This window comes from Crinia signifera, chromosome 1 (assembly GCF_055691185.1).
Source record: "Crinia signifera chromosome 1, ASM5569118v1, whole genome shotgun sequence".
Classification (NCBI taxonomy): domain Eukaryota; kingdom Metazoa; phylum Chordata; class Amphibia; order Anura; family Myobatrachidae; genus Crinia; species Crinia signifera.
Genome location: NC_139217.1, coordinates 328495541 through 328513744, shown reverse-complemented (window position 1 = coordinate 328513744; position 18204 = coordinate 328495541). Strand labels below are relative to the sequence as shown.

General features: G+C 40.3%; 1 protein-coding gene across 1 annotated transcript; it reads left to right on the top strand.

Moving 5' to 3' along the window:
• The first annotated feature begins 1919 nt into the window (after positions 1-1919).
• Positions 1920-17643, top strand: ABHD4 (abhydrolase domain containing 4, N-acyl phospholipase B). Its single transcript, XM_083189402.1, has 7 exons — positions 1920-2118; positions 7274-7362; positions 10143-10515; positions 11201-11355; positions 12709-12820; positions 12909-13095; positions 14176-17643. The coding sequence occupies exons 1-7, from the start codon at positions 2063-2065 to the stop codon at positions 14263-14265; spliced, it is 1062 nt and encodes a 353-aa protein (XP_083045528.1). The 5' UTR covers positions 1920-2062; the 3' UTR covers positions 14266-17643.
• Positions 17644-18204: the final 561 nt, after the last annotated feature.

Sequence of the window (18204 nt, the reverse complement as noted above, 5' to 3'; positions counted from 1 at the left end):
AGAGAAGTCAGCAAGTGCTGCTAGTGGCTGTCATGATCTGACAGATCCTACGTGCAGACCTTGCAATCTAGGGTCTTCCATATGCATGGGACAGTGGATCTAAACCGCATACAATTTGCCCGATTTCAACTGATTTATTGGCCCAATGTGTCGGAATCATTTGAATTTGGGCAAAATTGCAGTAGTTAATGGCCACTTTGAGTTTGCCAGCACTGATGCATGGATTCAATCTCAACAGTGGCGAAGTGGTGCTGGGGATCACAGTTTGGTTACTGCAGGGCAGTCAGGTCCACTTTCTGCTGTAATAAAGGATGGCTGGTGATGTCCAAAGGGTGTACACATGGTGAGATGAACTTTCTATTCAATCACAATTCTATCCTAATAGAATCGCACGGCACTGTGTACGCATTCGATTTAGACTATGTAAGTACAGATCATTACCATTAGACAAAGTTTTAAATCGGGCGCAAATGATAACACAAATAAATCAATTAATAAATGGTATTTTGAATCAACACAATGACCACTAAATTATGAAAAATAAATACCCACAGGTTTGCACTATAGTATATAGTCGTGCCTGCACAGTCTATTTTTCTATTCGATTTTGATGCCACTGTACTGCGCATTGGGATTGAATCGAATGCATTCGATTTCGATGGAATTTCTATTTGATTTTGCTTATATAGGCAAAATCAAATAGAAAAGTAGACTTAATCAAACTGTGTGTATGCCCAATTACCCAGAGATGATATGGCCGGAAAGCGGGTGCCCGCTAGGACTTGGAGATGAGTGCTGTGCGAGGAGCAGCTGGAGCATAGCGACCTGCTTCAGGGACAGCGCAAATTTTTCGGACTTGCTGTGGGGGTGCAACAAAAAGTGACAGTGATTTCTAAAGAAATATAGATGGGGAAAATGTGATGATTTCTATATAAATGCATCTCACTTTCTGTCCCCTGATTAAGGGGCCCATTTATCATTTAATATTAAAATCCTCAAAAACACTGGTTTTTGGGGGTTAGCTGCAAATATTAACTATCACCCGAATGTAAGACGGAGGTCCAGCAGCAGGAATCTCCGGTCCCTAATGCGATCCCTCCTGCACTGACGCCGGCCGCATCCCCCATAGGTTTCTATGGGGATGCGAAGCTGGCCGATGTATCAACATCTGGCAGTGGTGCTTTGCATCTCCATTCTGAGATGGCGGTAGCCCATTGCAGCCTATGGGCTACATACCGCATTGCTGCCGGGAAGGTCACTGCTAACCACGTATGCGTAGACCTGCCGGCTCCCGGTTCAGCACATCGCATGGACGGCTTCCTTTCGGAGCCCTGTCCCTGCGTCCGGGGAATAATACATTCGGATGACAGGCTCGCCTTTTACAATCCTGGCGATCCTGGGTGGTAATTTTCCACCCAGTCATTCATAAATGGGCCCCTATATGATGATACCCACTTCTGAGGAAAAAACCCACCCTTAATTGAATTCCCCCTTTATAATGAATTTCTAAATCATCCCCCAAATTACTTAGCAAATACTCTTAGCAATACCTTAGCTAACTTAGCAATACCTTAGCAATACCTTAGCAATACCTTGAAACTAATCTTTTGTTTGGACAAGAATATCGTGTATCGTTATGTGTGTAATGTAATGTACTTTCTATATGCATTTAGTGCACTTCCATAACTCTACGTCCGTCAGAACTCTCACAGAGATAAACACTAGAACGCAGAACGGTGAGTGACACAGCATGATTTGCTACCAGGTAATGATGTAAGAGGAAGCAATGACAGTATTGCCGCCCTCTCACACCCTTGTATAACTAGTACCTGGATCCTCCCATGGTCGGGCCCTCTCAGATGACAGCTCCCCCCTCCTACTCCATTTGCCTACTACAGCAGGCGTATCTCGTAGACACGTCAATCAATCCTTGTCCCCGCCTTTTTTTCTTTCCCACCTACTATCGCCGCCTACAATCATTCTGAGCGCTCTATCCCCGCCCTCTTTCTTAATTTTTTATCTTTTCTCCGTAATCGATCAGCTGTCTCTTCCCAGTTGTGTAATGCCCGGACTTCAGGACACAGATCCTGTGATGGCCGAGCAGCTGGAGGACGAACAGTAAGTGGTGCCTTAATTTATAGTGGGGGATGAGTTATATATCAGGCAGGACTGGATAGGCCTCCGTTACACAACAGATTGATCTAAACAAGCTGATGGAATGGAACTCTCACAGTATTAATACATTATACGGATATATAATGCTTAGCTTGTGGAATCTGCTTTTATAGCCTTCTTGTAGTTGTCTGTCCTGTAACATGTATTTCCGCACAGCTACAGGTGGTTCATTTACAACACTACCAGGAACACAGTTGTTCATATGGACTTACCTTAATTAGATTTTATTTACTTATTTACATCTCATTGCAAATACGCTCTATATATAGTTATTTAGTGTAGATAATACTATTAAAATGTTTCAGTGGTTCTAGAAAGTTATCTACAGGGTTGGCAACCAGAATCTTGTTCTAGTGTTCAGTACAATGTAATTTTGCTTTAAAAACACAGTTGCAATAGTTTAACTTAATTTGCATTGAAGGATGTGACTTTGATGTATTCGACCAATCAGACGCAATGTGCACCCATCATCTAATTAGACCAGATAATTAGATTTTCTTATCACTGCTATTCGTGGCAATAGGAAATTAACTTTTTTCCCCGAAAGTACTTGCCATCAAATGCAGAGAAAGAAGCCATCCATGTGATGTGTAAAGAATTGAAATACAGTAATCACAGAAGCAATCGTTCCACTTCTACTTCTACTTCAGGAGCTGGTGACGTTCTGTGCGGTTTGGGGAACCATCATGGTGATTTCTGCAGAATATTCTTAATAGAGTACTATAGAATAACACCATCTGGAGATGACATTATCTATCGGGGCAAAACTTCAGAATGTTTAGTAAATCTGAGCTTTGCAGCCCACATGAAAACCTATGGAGGCTTAGGGGCTGATTCAGCCCCTTCCCAGATGTTAGGGGTTGTGCAGACCCTGGGAGCGAATGGCTTTGAATAGTTTCAAACTCCCCGTGCCGTTTGCTCAAGAGGGGGCAGCCAGGGGGATGGGGTAGGGGAACGCCCAGCATTTTATGGGTGTCCCCATAAAAATGCTGGCCATTCCCCCGGGAATGCAGGTGTGGTGTTGCCTACTCTGGGCAGTCGGCTGATGTCACATGACATCAGTGCCCGTCCCATATTTGGCAATCAATGGTGGAAATAACAGCCAGTTTTGGAGAAAAATCATTTGATAGTCAGTAACCATCGAATGATTTCTCTCCCCTTTGGCTGCATGGGAGGAGATGTGTTTGAGTACACATCCCCTCACATGCTGGGGAGGGGATTCGGCTGGACAGGCGTTTGGTGGGGCGGCAGGCTGCCCTTACCTGTTAGCTAAGGTGTGAGTATATGCAGCCTAACAAACAGGTCTGAATTAGGCCCCTAGTTTTGTGGGTAATGGTGTGTTCTGGAAATAGCTCATAAATATTATTTAAGGAAATAGGCCCCACATAGAGAAATGAAACCTTGCGTTCTCTCAACCTGGAAAGCAGAAGTGTCTATGTAGATGCCTAGATATCTTCCTCAGGAATGTGATGCTATAATTGTGTAACTGCTGGTCAGGTGTGTTGTTGGTGAAGCACCGATCACACAGGACACTGGAGCAAAAGGGAAAATATCCACACTAATCCTGACCTACTGTATCGCAGTTTCCTTTGACAAGTCATGGTGACTCAGCATGTGTTGGCAGAATTACTTTAGCTTCAAGTCTGCTATACGCATACCTCCCAACATTACCCTCTCCAGGAGGGACACATTGCTCTGTTTCTGGACTTCCCTCATAATGTGTGATTGCCATCACCTGTTTCACACAGGTTAATTGATAAGAAAGGTGATTCAACACAGGTAAGGCAATCATTAATTATGGGAGAAGTCCAGAAACAGAGCAATGTGTCCCTCCTGGAGAGGGTCATGTTGGGATAATACGTAGCTGCACAATGTAGCTCTTTAAATCAATCATAAACCAAGATTCCTTAATGGTGGTCCTAAAATACAGAAATGTGGCTAAATATAAGTTTGCATACATCCCCTTGCAGAATCTCTGCGATATACTTAAATGTTTAGAAATCAGATAAAATCTTAGGACGTTAAAATTAAATTATTTAATTTTGTCATGACCATAATTAGGGCAGTGGTTCTCAAACTCGGGCCCTCACACCATACTTACCTACTTTTGTTTTTTTTATTTCTCTCTGGGAGAGCCTGTAGTGGAGACGGTGATGTGCACGGGCTGGGAACTGACTCTGATGTCATCAGATTATGTGATTTTCATAACTGTCATCCCTGTAGCCCTTACCCAAAGCGCAGAGATTGCTGGTATTTGTGTTGGCAGCCAAGGGGGGTGCGGAGGCCTGGAGAGGATGCAAAAGACCTGGCTACCTTTCCAGAGTGGACCGAAGGGCCACCCCAATCTATGGGAGCTTTCCTGCTGTAGGTTCCCCTCACAGTTCACATTTTCCAGGTCAGCTAGCAGTGTAGGTGCACTCATTACTCACTGACACATTTTAAAAGATCCACAGCTGGAGCTACTTATTTTACTTGCATTGCTGTGAGGAGAAGAAAACATGCACTGTGTGAGATCCTGAGGACCAAGTTTGAGAACCTGTAAACTAGGAAACAGAGATTCTCTAAATTTGTTGAGCCAACCTTTGTTCACATACTTTGTATATCGATAACTACATGGCACCAGTTGTAGTGTTCTCTGTGCTTGGATATTTAACCCTTTGAGTGCCAACATTGCTGAGAGAGACAAAAATGCCAGCGTCACTCACTGCGACTGTTCTTTTAGTATTAAAAAAAAATACACATACAGCCAAGTCAATTAATTGAAGCTTAGTTAAATATTGCACCCAAATAAAGAACCGTTTCTACCAGATATTTTGAGGATCTCTCACAGCATTGTTGGCACTCAAAGGGTTAACACTATTCACAGGTCTTGCTTATGAGTTATAATTTGTAAAATCTGTACTCTTTTTGCATTTTTATATTGACCTGCACACACACTACCTATATCCTTTATTTTGCATGGCACATGCTGTGGGTGTGCAGCTGAAATCACCGGATGTCAGCTGCCCGCCCATTTCCTCCCCAATGTGCACGCATATATAAGTGACCTAAGAGTCGGCGACCATCAAAACATGTGGGAGGTTTCCCTGGCCTGCAAATGGATGTTTATGTAAAACATCCATTCTCATGCTGTGCGGATGAATCTGGCATGCCAATGGTGGGCCGGAGAACCAACGTTCGCAGGGCGGGTTACGGTTGACTCGCAAGGGTGTGAATTCTCATCCGAGCACCTCAACCAGAATAACCCCAAAGACTGGTATAGTCTCTGCAATTTATTCTTATTGTTTCATACTGAGGTACCTAGAACCCATTTAGCGTGCTACCAGGCGTTTTATGGCAGCTAGGCTCGTGCACACATACTGTAGGTTGGCTTGTTCGATACTGTATCTGTTTTCTACATTTTCCATTTCTTTCCTTTCTATTCTTTTTTAGGTGCGTTTGACACTAATTGTATTCATTCCTCATCTGCATCTATGTGTGTTGAAGTAGACAGGGCTAGAGTAACCTGTAGTCAATCAGAGCCATATCAACTGCAAAGCAGCACAGATTATTTCAGCATTTAAATGTACTGATCCTGAGCCTTGGGAGCAGTGGGCAGTGGTCTGTCAACTCAAGTGATTAAATAAGTAAGGGCAGTTTTGCATGTGATTGGGTATTGCCATGTTGTGTACCTGCAAAATAGGGAAAGGACAAGGTACCTAGAAGCTGGCATGTTGCACAGCACATAAACCTTGGACCAAATTTTTAAAGGCAAGCCTGCGGAAATGCATTCAAAGTTTAGTAAAGAGAATGTAATAAAACGCTTCTAAGCTATACACCTTGGCACTGATTACACACTTGTTTCTTCACCAAATAATTGCCAGGCCCATTTGCCCCTACATAAACATAACATAAGCTGAGTACAAATGGTGCGTTTGGTCACTGAGCGATTTTGGCTTAAAATCGCTCAGCAATATATTGCTCAGTGTACTTGCAATATATTGCTCAGTGTACTGTTTTTTCATCAGCGACCAGCGATTTTGGCTGAAAATTGCAAGCTTTAGTTGCTTATTTGCTACCACACAAACATTACTTATCAGCCCCCAAATGTACATAAGCCTATTGCACCTTCCTGGAAGTATCCCCCAAAAAGTCGATTACACCATACCAAATATGCCCACGAAAAAGCAGAATTTGCCTTACTTTGTGTGTCTGTGTCCATATTATTATTGTAAATACAGTAATGTGCAAAAGTTTTAAGCAGGTGGAGACAAATGCAAATTATGAATGCTATCAAAATTAGACTTGTAAATAGTTTATTTATATCAACTAACAAACTGCAAAGTGAGAAAACATAAGATAAATCTAAATCAAATTAATATTTGGTGTGACCACCCTTTGCCTTCAAAACAGCATAAATTATTCTAGCTACACAGTGCGATTTGCACTATCGATTTTGACTATATAGTCCAAATCGCATAGCACATCATGCTATTCAGCACCCAATCCTGATGCGCAGCATCGGAATGGAAAGTAGAAATAGACTGCAGCACAGTCTATTTCCACTGTGTCGGTATGAGGGCCATGCTGTTCCAAACACTGCATCAATGTTGATCAGTTAAGATCAATCAACATCAATCATCTTCTATATATATGTCTAGTATCCATTTGTGTGTCTCCAAAACACTGCTATCTGTTGGCAGTGAGTGAAACTACATATCTTTCTCTCTCACACATGCCCTTGTGTGGGCTTACTAGTTATTATTTTCTCCATAATAGTAGTTCAAGGGGATGAGGACTACTTCTGAAATTACTAAATTTCATAAAAATGGGAATATCTATTTTGCCCAATATATGAGAAAAGTGTCCAGTACCCAGTGCAAGGGATGAACCAGTAAGTCCCAAGCGCTATGTGTACTGCAGCCCAGACAGCTCTTTTGTATCCATCAGATGTGAAGTGGGATGGGCATGGCTAACATCTAACCAATCAGAGCTTAACATTTCTTGCTTGACAAGAGTGTTGCAAATATGAACCTTATGTAAAATACAAACTTATATGAAGTTCAGTGTCTTAATGATATTTTGCACTAGACTTATTTTGCCTTTTTTTTCTGCACAGATCTCAAAGCTGGTTAACTGGCTGGATCCCATCTTGGTGTCCTACATCCATGTCCAAATTAAAGGCTGTGGAGTCAAGGATATTTCAATGTAAGTAACATCCATTTTGTATATTCTGATTTTGTACAATAAAAATAATCCACTCTGCACTCTTTTTGTAGCTCTAGGTTTTGCAGAACAGAACCCAAATTAGTTTGCCCAAATATACATTCCTTATTGATCTGTTCTCCTCCAGGGTGCAAGGTGTTTCAGGTCCTTATTATTCTGTGCACCCTCTTATGTGTCTTCCCCCCCCCCCCCCTGTTTTCAACTAAATTAAGTATCTGTCTATTTTTGCACATTTTCACTGCATCGGGTGTCACTGATCCAGGTGTGTAAGTTCATCCCAGTCCTCCGGAGGCAAGATTCAATTTGGTGCCTCCCTCTCCTAAAAAAAAAACCACGTGCCAATGGCTGTAGGGTCAGGGTCACACTGACCAAATTCAGCCTTCTGCAGCATGAATCAGAACGCACCAATGAACGCTATCTCACAGTCCAGTAGCGGCAGCAGGCGAACTGTTGCTTGCTTCAGTGCAGGCTGAGCGGTACCAGGCAGGAACTGACCTTTCCCCTATTGTAGGTGATAGCAGAGCTCCTGGGACAGTGCTGATTAAATGTGCAGAAGCAGAGGGTGCACCATAACGCTCCATTGGAAGAGCAGCAGTCACAGTTAGATCCTACTTTGAACCAGCAGGTGCCCTTTTACCCTTTAGGACTTGGATCCCGGAGGCAGGAGTCTCCATTGCCTCTGGAAGTTATGCCACTGCCCTGATCCCAGTGACAACCTGGTGAAGAATAATTTTACAGTCCCCTTAACAATAAATATACTTGCTGCTGTATATATTATTGCTTATTTTATACAGCACTTTATATTTTAAATGTAACTGTTATGGGTTCAGGTACATTCTGAACTTTCCATCACAAAGCGATACACAACCTATACACCCATGCTGTCAGATGCCAGTTCAGTTTGTTTTCTAAAATCACAGATGTTGCCAAGGAAGGTCATGCAGAAATAATTTGTTTTCGGTAGGGTAGACTTAATGTAGGACACTCCATTTTAGCCCAATGACGGTTGATATACAACAGTAGCTCCCAACCTTTTTTTCTCTCCTGTACCCCATTGATTAGACTTTTTCATTTATGAGTACCCCCTCTTCTCAATTTGAAATATCCACAGTACTTATGAGTGGAGTGAAAGTGAGCGGTATGCGTGTCCTTCTATTAAGGAGTAGCATGCAGTCAGGAATCGTGTCCCTTTGTGTCTCGCTGGCTGCCCCACCTGCAGTGCACATGGTTTTGTCCATTAAAGATGGAGTTTGCTTTTGCAAACCAACCAGAATCAGGCCCTAAGTACAGTATAGAATGAGTATATATTTTTGTTTTGTGGTCTACTCCATATGTTGTATATTGCATATGAATAATGTACATATGTATAAGCTAAATAGATGTATTATCAGATCTAGTTAGCCACTGGTTTTGATCTGATTGTGTTGCATACATGCACAATGCTTACACAAGATTGAAACTGTGTAAAGCTCACTAGTGCCTATAATGTAAATCCTGAAAGTTTTGTGTACTAAGCGTCACAACAGTATTGTTGTTAGTTGCATAATGTAAGAGAGGATATGCTTGTTGTTCTAGTTGTATAACTATATGTGCATAACATATGCCTTGTCCAAGTACAGAATGGGACCTCAGACCAGTCTGGCCAGTCTTGGGCTGTCAATTCGATCTGCCTACACTGCAGTATGTTCGTGTAGCAGAAAGTGAATGTAGGCTGTCCATCTTAACTCCTTACACATTGCAGAGAAGGGTTAAAAAACAGAAGACAATTATATATATATTTTCCCTTAAATGTCTTGTCTAGTTCTCAAAGGTGGTTGGCAAGCATTAGATATGTACTTAGTATTTATTCTTGTGTTTGACCTGATTTGGCAACTGCATATACGTGACAGAATGAGGTTCACAGAAAGTATAATATAGATAGTGAAAGATCGAATGATATCATTTTGGTAGAGTGCAGAGGAGCCCGCTCTGAGCATGCCCGATCCCTCATAATATTTGTGCTGCCTCAACCACTCTGGGTATTGAAAGCACTCCCAATTATTTTAAAAAGCTCATATATCTAGACTTAGAAATACAATGTAATAATAATATTTATTATATAGATTTAGTTTTTAAAAGCATTAAACATGGAGACCTTTCAGCTACAATATAGTATCATTATAGATGTATGTTATTTCATTATATTATATTATATTATTATATTATGTTATATTTAAAAATATACTAGTAGGCTAATTGGCTCTCAACAAATTAACCCTAGAATGTCTGTGTGCGTGTACATGTGGTAGGGAATATAGGTTGTAAGCTCCACTGGGGCAGGGACTAATGTGAATGTTCAAATATTCTCTGTAAAGCGCTGCGGAATATGGCCCTTTTTCTAGTTCACTTGCAAAGGCACATTCCTCAAACGGGCAAAGCCATGTGCACTGCAGGTGGGGCAGATGTAACGTGTGCAGAGAGAATTAGATTTTGGTGGGGATTACTTCAAAGTAATATCTATATTGCAGTGTATAAATAAAGCAGTCAGTATTTTCTCTGCACAGAAACAAAATAACTCACCCACATGTTACATCTCCACCCCTCTGCAGTGCACATGGTTTAGTCCATTTGAGAAGGAATTTGCCTTTGCAAATGAACCAGAATAATCCCCCATGTGTGCGCTGTATAAGAAATTGTTAATAAATAAATTATTTGAAACCTCCCCTGCAAATCTGTAAATGTGTCTGAATGCCCCAGTGACATTATTCTTCTCATCTCTTCAGGTATCCAGAACAGGTTTTCTGCTCGCTATGTTTCTCTCCCCGATCAAAGCAAGATTTGGACATTGACAGTGAGCCCTGAGCTCAAGGACAAGACACCTTTAGTGATGATCCATGGGTTTGGAGGGGGAGTGGGACTATGGATACAAAACGTAGACCCCCTAAGCTCACGCCGAGCTCTCCATGCATTTGATTTGTTGGGATTTGGCCGTAGCTCCCGGCCAACCTTCCCAAGCGATCCAGAGGGAGCAGAGGAGCAATTTGTTTCTTCCATTGAGCAGTGGAGAGAAGAAATGGGAATCAAGGACATGATTCTTCTGGGCCACAGTTTAGGTGGATTCCTAGCTGCCTCCTATTCAATCAAATACCCCCAGAGGTAGGACTGCGAAAGCTTGTTGGCAACTCCAGCTGACATAACTGAACATGTTCTTGTTTCTAAACCATGATGAGAAAAGTAGATACGGTAATCAGGGGAAAATGTAATAGGGCCAATCTCAGCCTTTTTTTTTTTTTTTTAAAGCAGCAATCATTTACAAGGCAAGGGTTTTGCCTTGTAAATGATTGCCGCTTTAAAAACATCAGAAATTGTCCATCTGGTAAACTCGTGCCCTATGACATATACTTGTAGTCTTATTAAGTATAGGGAAACTTATATGACTAATCAGAATGTTTCACAGATATTTCAGATTTGAATCTATAAATGAGTCTGAGTCATGCATATTTCATAGTATAAAATGTACATAATATAATGGCAAGATTGCAGCTTGTGACTGCTCACAGGTCACAATTAAATATGTTTAGCTAAATTGATTAGCTGCCAGACACCAAGGGAGTGGCAATTTAATACATGTTCTGGTGGTGGTAGTGCAGGTTTAACAGGTACAGGTGCCTTCAAAAACTTGTAGGACTGTTGTATATTTTATGTTAAGTGGATTGACCTGAAACGTTATTAAACTGTCTACTAGGCAACTGGTTCCTGATATTTCCTGGCTGCAGTTTGTCTTTGGCGGCTGTTGCTCCAATGGCTGTTTTCCCAATGTGTTTTATTCATCCTATTTCAGAGTGAAACATCTTATTCTTGCTGATCCTTGGGGCTTCCCTCTCCTACCTACAGACCCCAGTGAGGTGCGTTCTCCCCCTGCATGGGTGAAAGCTGTGGCTGCGGTGCTTGGACGATCCAATCCTTTGGCGGTTGTGAGAGCAGCAGGACCTTGGGGTTAGTTTACTTTGTATTATCTCTGAAATGTTGTATTATCTAAAGCCCATCATTAAAGGGGTTTGTGGGGGTTAACAATGTGTAGCAAATGACAACAGATTAAAACAAATATCTTAATTTTAACATTTTAACCATGGCCAAATATTCTCAGGAAAGCCCTGTGGGATATGTGTGCGCTATATAGATAACTCTTAGTAATAATAATAAGAAAGATCAGGCAAAGAAGGAAAACCTATTCTTTCCAGAACATTTCTGCTTGTTACTGTAATATAATTGGTTCAGCCACTACAATTGACAACACAGTTCTATTGTCTAGTAGTGTTCATTCTAACTCCCTGCATCTTCCAAAACCCATGCAGTTCCTCTTTCCTGCCAGTGGGTGTCGCTCTCTTCTCTGGTGCTTTTAGCATAGTGTGGTCTGTATTTCAGCACTGAATGCCTATCAGACCTGTGCTATAAGAACTACAGCAGAGAGCGACACCCCAGGCCTGGGAGAGGAACTGCTCTGGTTTTGAAAGATGCAGGATGATTGATTGAACTCTAGTCTCTATAGGACCAGATTAAATTAGCCACATGGAAAAGGGTTGCAGCCATGTGCTTTTTACGCCAAAGATTACTCCATTACAGACCCTTTTTTCTTGTGCAGTTAATTTGCTGCTAAAGAGCTTTCACCCATGTATTCTAAGAAAAGTACGTAGAGCTATGGGGAAACTTATTCACTGCACCTGCAATACTGTGGATTTCTGTTTGAGCCTCCCTGAACTGGTTACATTTCTTTTTTTTCCAATACGTATTGTTTATATGTAAAAAAAAAAAATTATTTGTTGGTAAAAATATATGGGTTATCTGTAAATGGGTAGTAACTAGTAATTATTTTTACTAATAGAATAGACATTTAGGGTGATATTGAATAGGATGAGAGATTCAAAAAGTGAGAGATTTGGTAAGAAATCTCCAGTTTTTTTAAAGCGGCAACCATTTGAACAGCAAAACCAGTTTGATTTTGAAGTGTAAATGATTGCCGCTTTAAAAAAAAATGGAGATTTCTTCCCAAATCTCTCACTTTCTGAATATTTCATCCTATTAAATCTCACCCATGATTTTTTGATGGAATTTTCCCATTTTTGCTCAGCCATACACATTAATTCACAAGCGGGATTTCAGTATAGCGGGCGGCGTCTACCTCATCACTGGGCGCATTCACTCAGCAGTGATAAGGTCTGATTCAGGTCATATGTCTACTCCGCACAGGATTTCTGTGCATATGAGTCATATGTATATTGGGATATTCCTCACCTAGGCACTTGTTTTTGTTTTGTAGTTCCTATTATAAGATTTGTGTGTGATTTCCAGGTCCCAGATTGGTGCAGAGATTTCGCCCAGATCTGAAGCGGAAATTTGAGGAGTTCTTTGAAGATGACACCATTATGGAATATATCTATCACTGCAATGCCCAGACACCCAGGTAAGCAGAACTTCATAAAAGGTTACTTTCAATGTATGCTTTTGGTCTATTATTCATTAATCAAGTCTACTTTTTATGTTACTGATAGTGGTGAAAGCGCCTTTAAAACAATGATGGAGAAGTTCGGTTGGGCTAAGCGTCCAATGATGTCCCGATTTCACTTGATTCCAAAAGACGTCCCCATCACGTTCATCTATGGAGCAGAGACCTGGATTGATCGCAGTTCAGGGGAAAAAGCCAAAGAGCAGCGATCTGATTCTTATGTACATACACTGGTAAGAGCTAGTGGCTGACATGGATTAAATGTATATGCCTTAGCATTAGCATTGGATGCTATTTAAACAACTCTGCTATTTTATTTAACATTAAGGGGCCTATGTACTAAGGCTTTCCAGTGATAAAAAGTGGATGGAGATAAAGTTCCAAAATACCTGCTCCTAACTGCCATGTCACAGGCTGTGTTTAAAAAAAAAATGACAGCAGCTGGGTGGCTGGTGCGTTATCACATTCTACTTTATTTCTTGTCAAGGTTTAGTTCATTTGCCCATAAATCTGAATTTTCAAGGCTGCCTTTTTTTTTTTTTTTTGCAATTATTGGACCATGGTTCTCAATACTTGTTTGTGCATTTCACTACTTAGTGCATCTGGTTCCTTAATCTAATTTACTAAGCTTAAAAAAGTGATAACATGGAGAGTGATAAACAACCAACCAATCAGCTCCTGCCTGACATTTTTCAAACCCTGTGGAGCAGATGTATTAAGTCTTAACAAGAGATAAATGCAAGGGTGATAAGGAGAGATAAACGTCCAGCCAATCATCTCCTTACTGACTTTTTTCAAACACAGCCTGTAACATGGCAGTTAGGATGTGATTGGCTGGATGTTTATCTCTCTTTATCACCCTTGCATTTATCTCTTGCTAAGGCTTAATACATCTGCCCCACAGTGTGTAACATGGCAGTTAGAAGCTGATTGATAAAAATGGAGTGATTAAAAAAAAAAACAGCCACTTTTTGAAGCTTAGTGCATCTGGCCCCAATGAGAAATTATAAACACTTTATATTCATTGGGCCAACTGACTCCATGATGTTCAGACTCGCACTTCAACATGTTTATTGGTTGAGCACCAAAGGTACAGTGGCAGATTAAAATAAGCAGTGTACTTTCGCCATCACTTTCAGAAGCCACTTTGCTGCCATTGCAGAGAATTAAATATACTGAATAAAATGTATTTCATTACAATTAACATAGGAAGATTGCAGAGTGAAATCAATTCACTATAGCTCAAGACCAAGTGGTGGTAATATCATCCTACACTAATTCATGTACTCTAATGAATTCTATCTTCTCCACAGGCCATCAAAGGTGCATCTCACCATGTGTATGCAGACCAGCCTCGTGTCTTCAATGCTGTGGTGGAAGAGATTTGTGATGCTGTGGACTGATATTTTCTCACAGCACTCAGAGAGGAGTCTGAAAAATGCTATAGACAAATGCATCCAAAGCGGAAGACTAAATCTAAAATGCCAGGCTAACTTAATTCTGAGCTGTGTACTTCTGAGAGGATAGACTACGGCACATGCTGAATGCAGGCGGTCTCTTACAGTGCCACAATTGTAATAACCTTGGTCCACTGCACACGTGATATCTCCATTCTGTCTCAACCACTGATACTATTAACTTGCTGTTCTAAGGATCCTAAACAATGATTGTTTAAACTTTAAGGTGCCAATATGAAATATTTAGGTGCCCTCTTGCAAACTAACAGAGGAGCATTTTGAAATCTTTCCAAAATATGACAAATGGTCCCGTACGATGTTTCTTCTACGACTATATTAGTATAACCGTCTCCGTGTTCATGGAAAAAAAAAGCACAAAATAATTTGCTCCTAGACGGTTAAGGCATGTATAGGAGACTGCGTCTCCCCAAAACCCTTAAATGTTAGAACTACCTCTTTCAGATGCTAGGCATGTGTATCCGATTTGTCCTGTTTTGTCTACTGTAGTAATCAATGCTAGTGATGCGTTTTGTGCCATTGTTTTGAATATTTGTTTTGTCCAGTTTTTATAGATGTTTGTTAATGTATTCTTTTTGTAGGGTAACATTGAGCGTAGTAACTGACTTCTCAGCAGCTGGTCTGGTCATACAAGGTGCTGCATTGCCTTTATGTGCTCGCTTCTACTTTTATACACTGAAGGTTTTTCTTACAGACTACCAAAAGCAGGTAGGGCTGCAGTGTAGACGAATGAAAAGTACTCGGTAAGACAAGATAATACGGTAGAAGAGTGTCGACTTAATATTCTATGCCAGTGGCCATGTAAAGTACGGATTCAGGAATCGATAACAAGCTGGAAATTAACCCTTTGAGTGCCAATAGAATTTGAACAAATAGGTGCAAAAATTGACAAGCTAACATTTTTATTCATCATAATGACCTGTAATCTTTACATTTATAAGGGAAATGTAATAGTTTTTTTTTTTTTTTTTTACACAACATTTTTATTTGAATTTATATAACAAATGTGAGAGACGCTGGAATTTTTATCTGATATGTTGCACATCGCTCAAATAGATGTAGGCACTCAAAGGGTTAATACATCATTTAAAAAGACCATGGGTGAAAACGGTGAGAGAATCAGAGCATCAGAAACTGGAGATTTCTTACCAAATCTCTCACTTTCTCACATTATTACATTTCACCCCATATGTTTTCAGGCCCAGCTGACCTATATAAAGCCACTAGGACTGCACTGACATGTCATTTTACTTAGGTAGAGTTGAAGTAAATAGCAGGTTCCCTATAGAGCGATCTTTTGTAAATGGTCTGTAGTGTAATATGTTGTCATTTAGAGTTACTTCCATTTCCTTCTTAAAATGGCAATTATGTCAAAGCAGATAATGTGAGACTGGATTATTTATCATTACATGAAGGACACAATGAAAACCTGTTGGATCAAGCCCAGTATCACACCTCTGCCTTCTGCAATGCAGTTATTTTCTATTGTATAGCAGCAGGTAACCCAGCAATGTCTTACTATCTCAGGGCATGATATTGTCACAGAGTGCCTTGAATGTGAGAAACTCTTTAAAACAAAGGTTCTGTTTTTTATACCACTACATCTGTGCAGAACTGGTTACTCCATTGCCGGGAAATGCTATTTACTCCCTAATGTTTTCTTACAACGCTCTCATTTTGTTGTAAAGTGAGATTAGTAGCTCTCTGTCTACAAGATGAATAATGCCATAGCTGTGTTTTACCGGTCCCTACATCAGAACAACTAGTGCACTGTCCATTTGCTCTATTGTGCTATGAACTAATTGACATGTGCAGTACTTAACATGAATATCCACACAATGCTGGTGGTGATTAAACACACCTTTGTTCAGTTCATTATTTTTTTGATGTTAAATGTGCCTCTTGGGAGAGAAGGGATTTCTCTTTAGTCCCCAATGTTCAGAATAAAACACACTGGGTCAGATGCAGTAAGCTTCAAAAAGTGATAAAATGGAGAGTGATAAACAACCAGACAATCCGCTCCTGCCTGGCATTTTTCAAACCTGCCTGTGACATGGCAGGTAGGAGCTGATTGAATGGTGGTACATCACTCTCCATTTCTATCACTTTTTGAAGCTTGGGGGCAGATTTATGAAGCTCGGTGAAGTGATAAAATGTCTGCTTTTTATCACCGGCCAATTGGCTCCTAACTGTGAAGTTACAGGCTTGGTTTGAAAAATGAAAGGTAGGAGCTGATTGGCTGGTGATAAAAAGAAGACACTTTATCACTTCACCGAGCTTAATAAATCTACCCCTTAGTGCATTTGGCCTACTATATCTCGCTCTCGGCCAGATATATCAAGCTTCACAAAGTGATAAAATGGAGAGTGATAAACAACCAGCCAATCAGCTGCTGCTTGTCATTTTTCAAACCCAGGACCAGATTCTCTAAGCTTCAAAAGTGATAAAATGTAGAGTGATAAGCAGCCAGCCAATCAGCTCCTACTTGACAATTTTCACTCTCCGTTTTATCACCTTTGAAGCTTAGAGAATCTGGCCCCCAGTCTGTAACATGGCAGATAGGAGCTGATTGGCTGGCTGTTTATCACTCTCCATTTTATCACTTTTTGAAGCTTGATACATCTGGCCCTCTGAGTTTATATAGGTGTAAAAATACTAGCCACAAGATAATCATGTGCCATCCATAGTCAATAAATAATTGCCAGAGAAGCTTGTACATTTCATACCTTTATGTTGCCTCCACATTGGCTACTTGTACAAACTCTGTTATGACAAATGTAACTGTCTTCAAAGGACACAGCCCCAGCACTTTAGCTATTGGTTCTAATGTTTGGGTGTGGTTTCTCCCCCTTTCTCAGTCGTTTGTTTTTATGGTTAGATTGAGACTCATTTTATGCGAAAAATAGGGTTAAATGGTACATTGTGGATATTCCAGAAGTGTTTTTGATATGCAATGGAAAATCATTGCAGCACATAGGACTGTATTTAATTCAGAAAACAAGCACTTGCCAAGAACAGTTAATGGAGTTATACTTATGTCTCAACATTAAATTATTTATATTTGTTTAAATTGTAGTTTCTGTTGACAAAACGCACAAGGCCAGTATGGAAAGTGACCACATATTTGCTATACAGTGTATATGTGTTACTGGTATTGCACAAAGTGTAATATTTGTATCTGATTAACAAAATATATTGTCATATTTTTTTTTCCTTTCTTTCTAATCTGAAGAACTAACGGTGCGTTTTAAAGTTTGATTAACTTTATACTCATTTCTACTTAAAATAAAGTCTTGTAAAGATATTTGTCAAGTGGGTTTTCTGTAGACATACTATACACCTACTTCTAATATAATCCATTGCCTGTACAGAATGTAAGAAAAATCTGACGGACAGCAAGTTTTTTCCCTTTAAACCATGCATGTCCAACCTGCAGCCCTCCAGCTGTTGTAAAACTACACATCCCAGCATGCCTTGCCATAGTTTTAGTATTCCCTAATAGAAAAACTGTGGCAAGGCATGATGGGACTTGTAGTTTCACAATAGCTGGAGGGTCACATGTTGGATATGCCTGCTTTAAACTGGGAAAATGAAACAAATAATGTTGGCAATGATGTCATACACTCCAAAAGTCCAGCAGATTAGGGCGTATGGTTTTAGGAAATCATTTCCTGTATTTACAAATGCCATCATGGAAAACCTACATGCTGAATAAATGGTGTAATACAGTGTGGTGTAAATATTTCAGAAAATACCAAATTAGATTTAATTTATAAAGTGTCTTGCTAAATTTAGACTAGTGAAGTGTTTTTGAGTCCCAAATGGAGCCAGGATTTAATTATTATACACCAGGATATGTCCAGATTC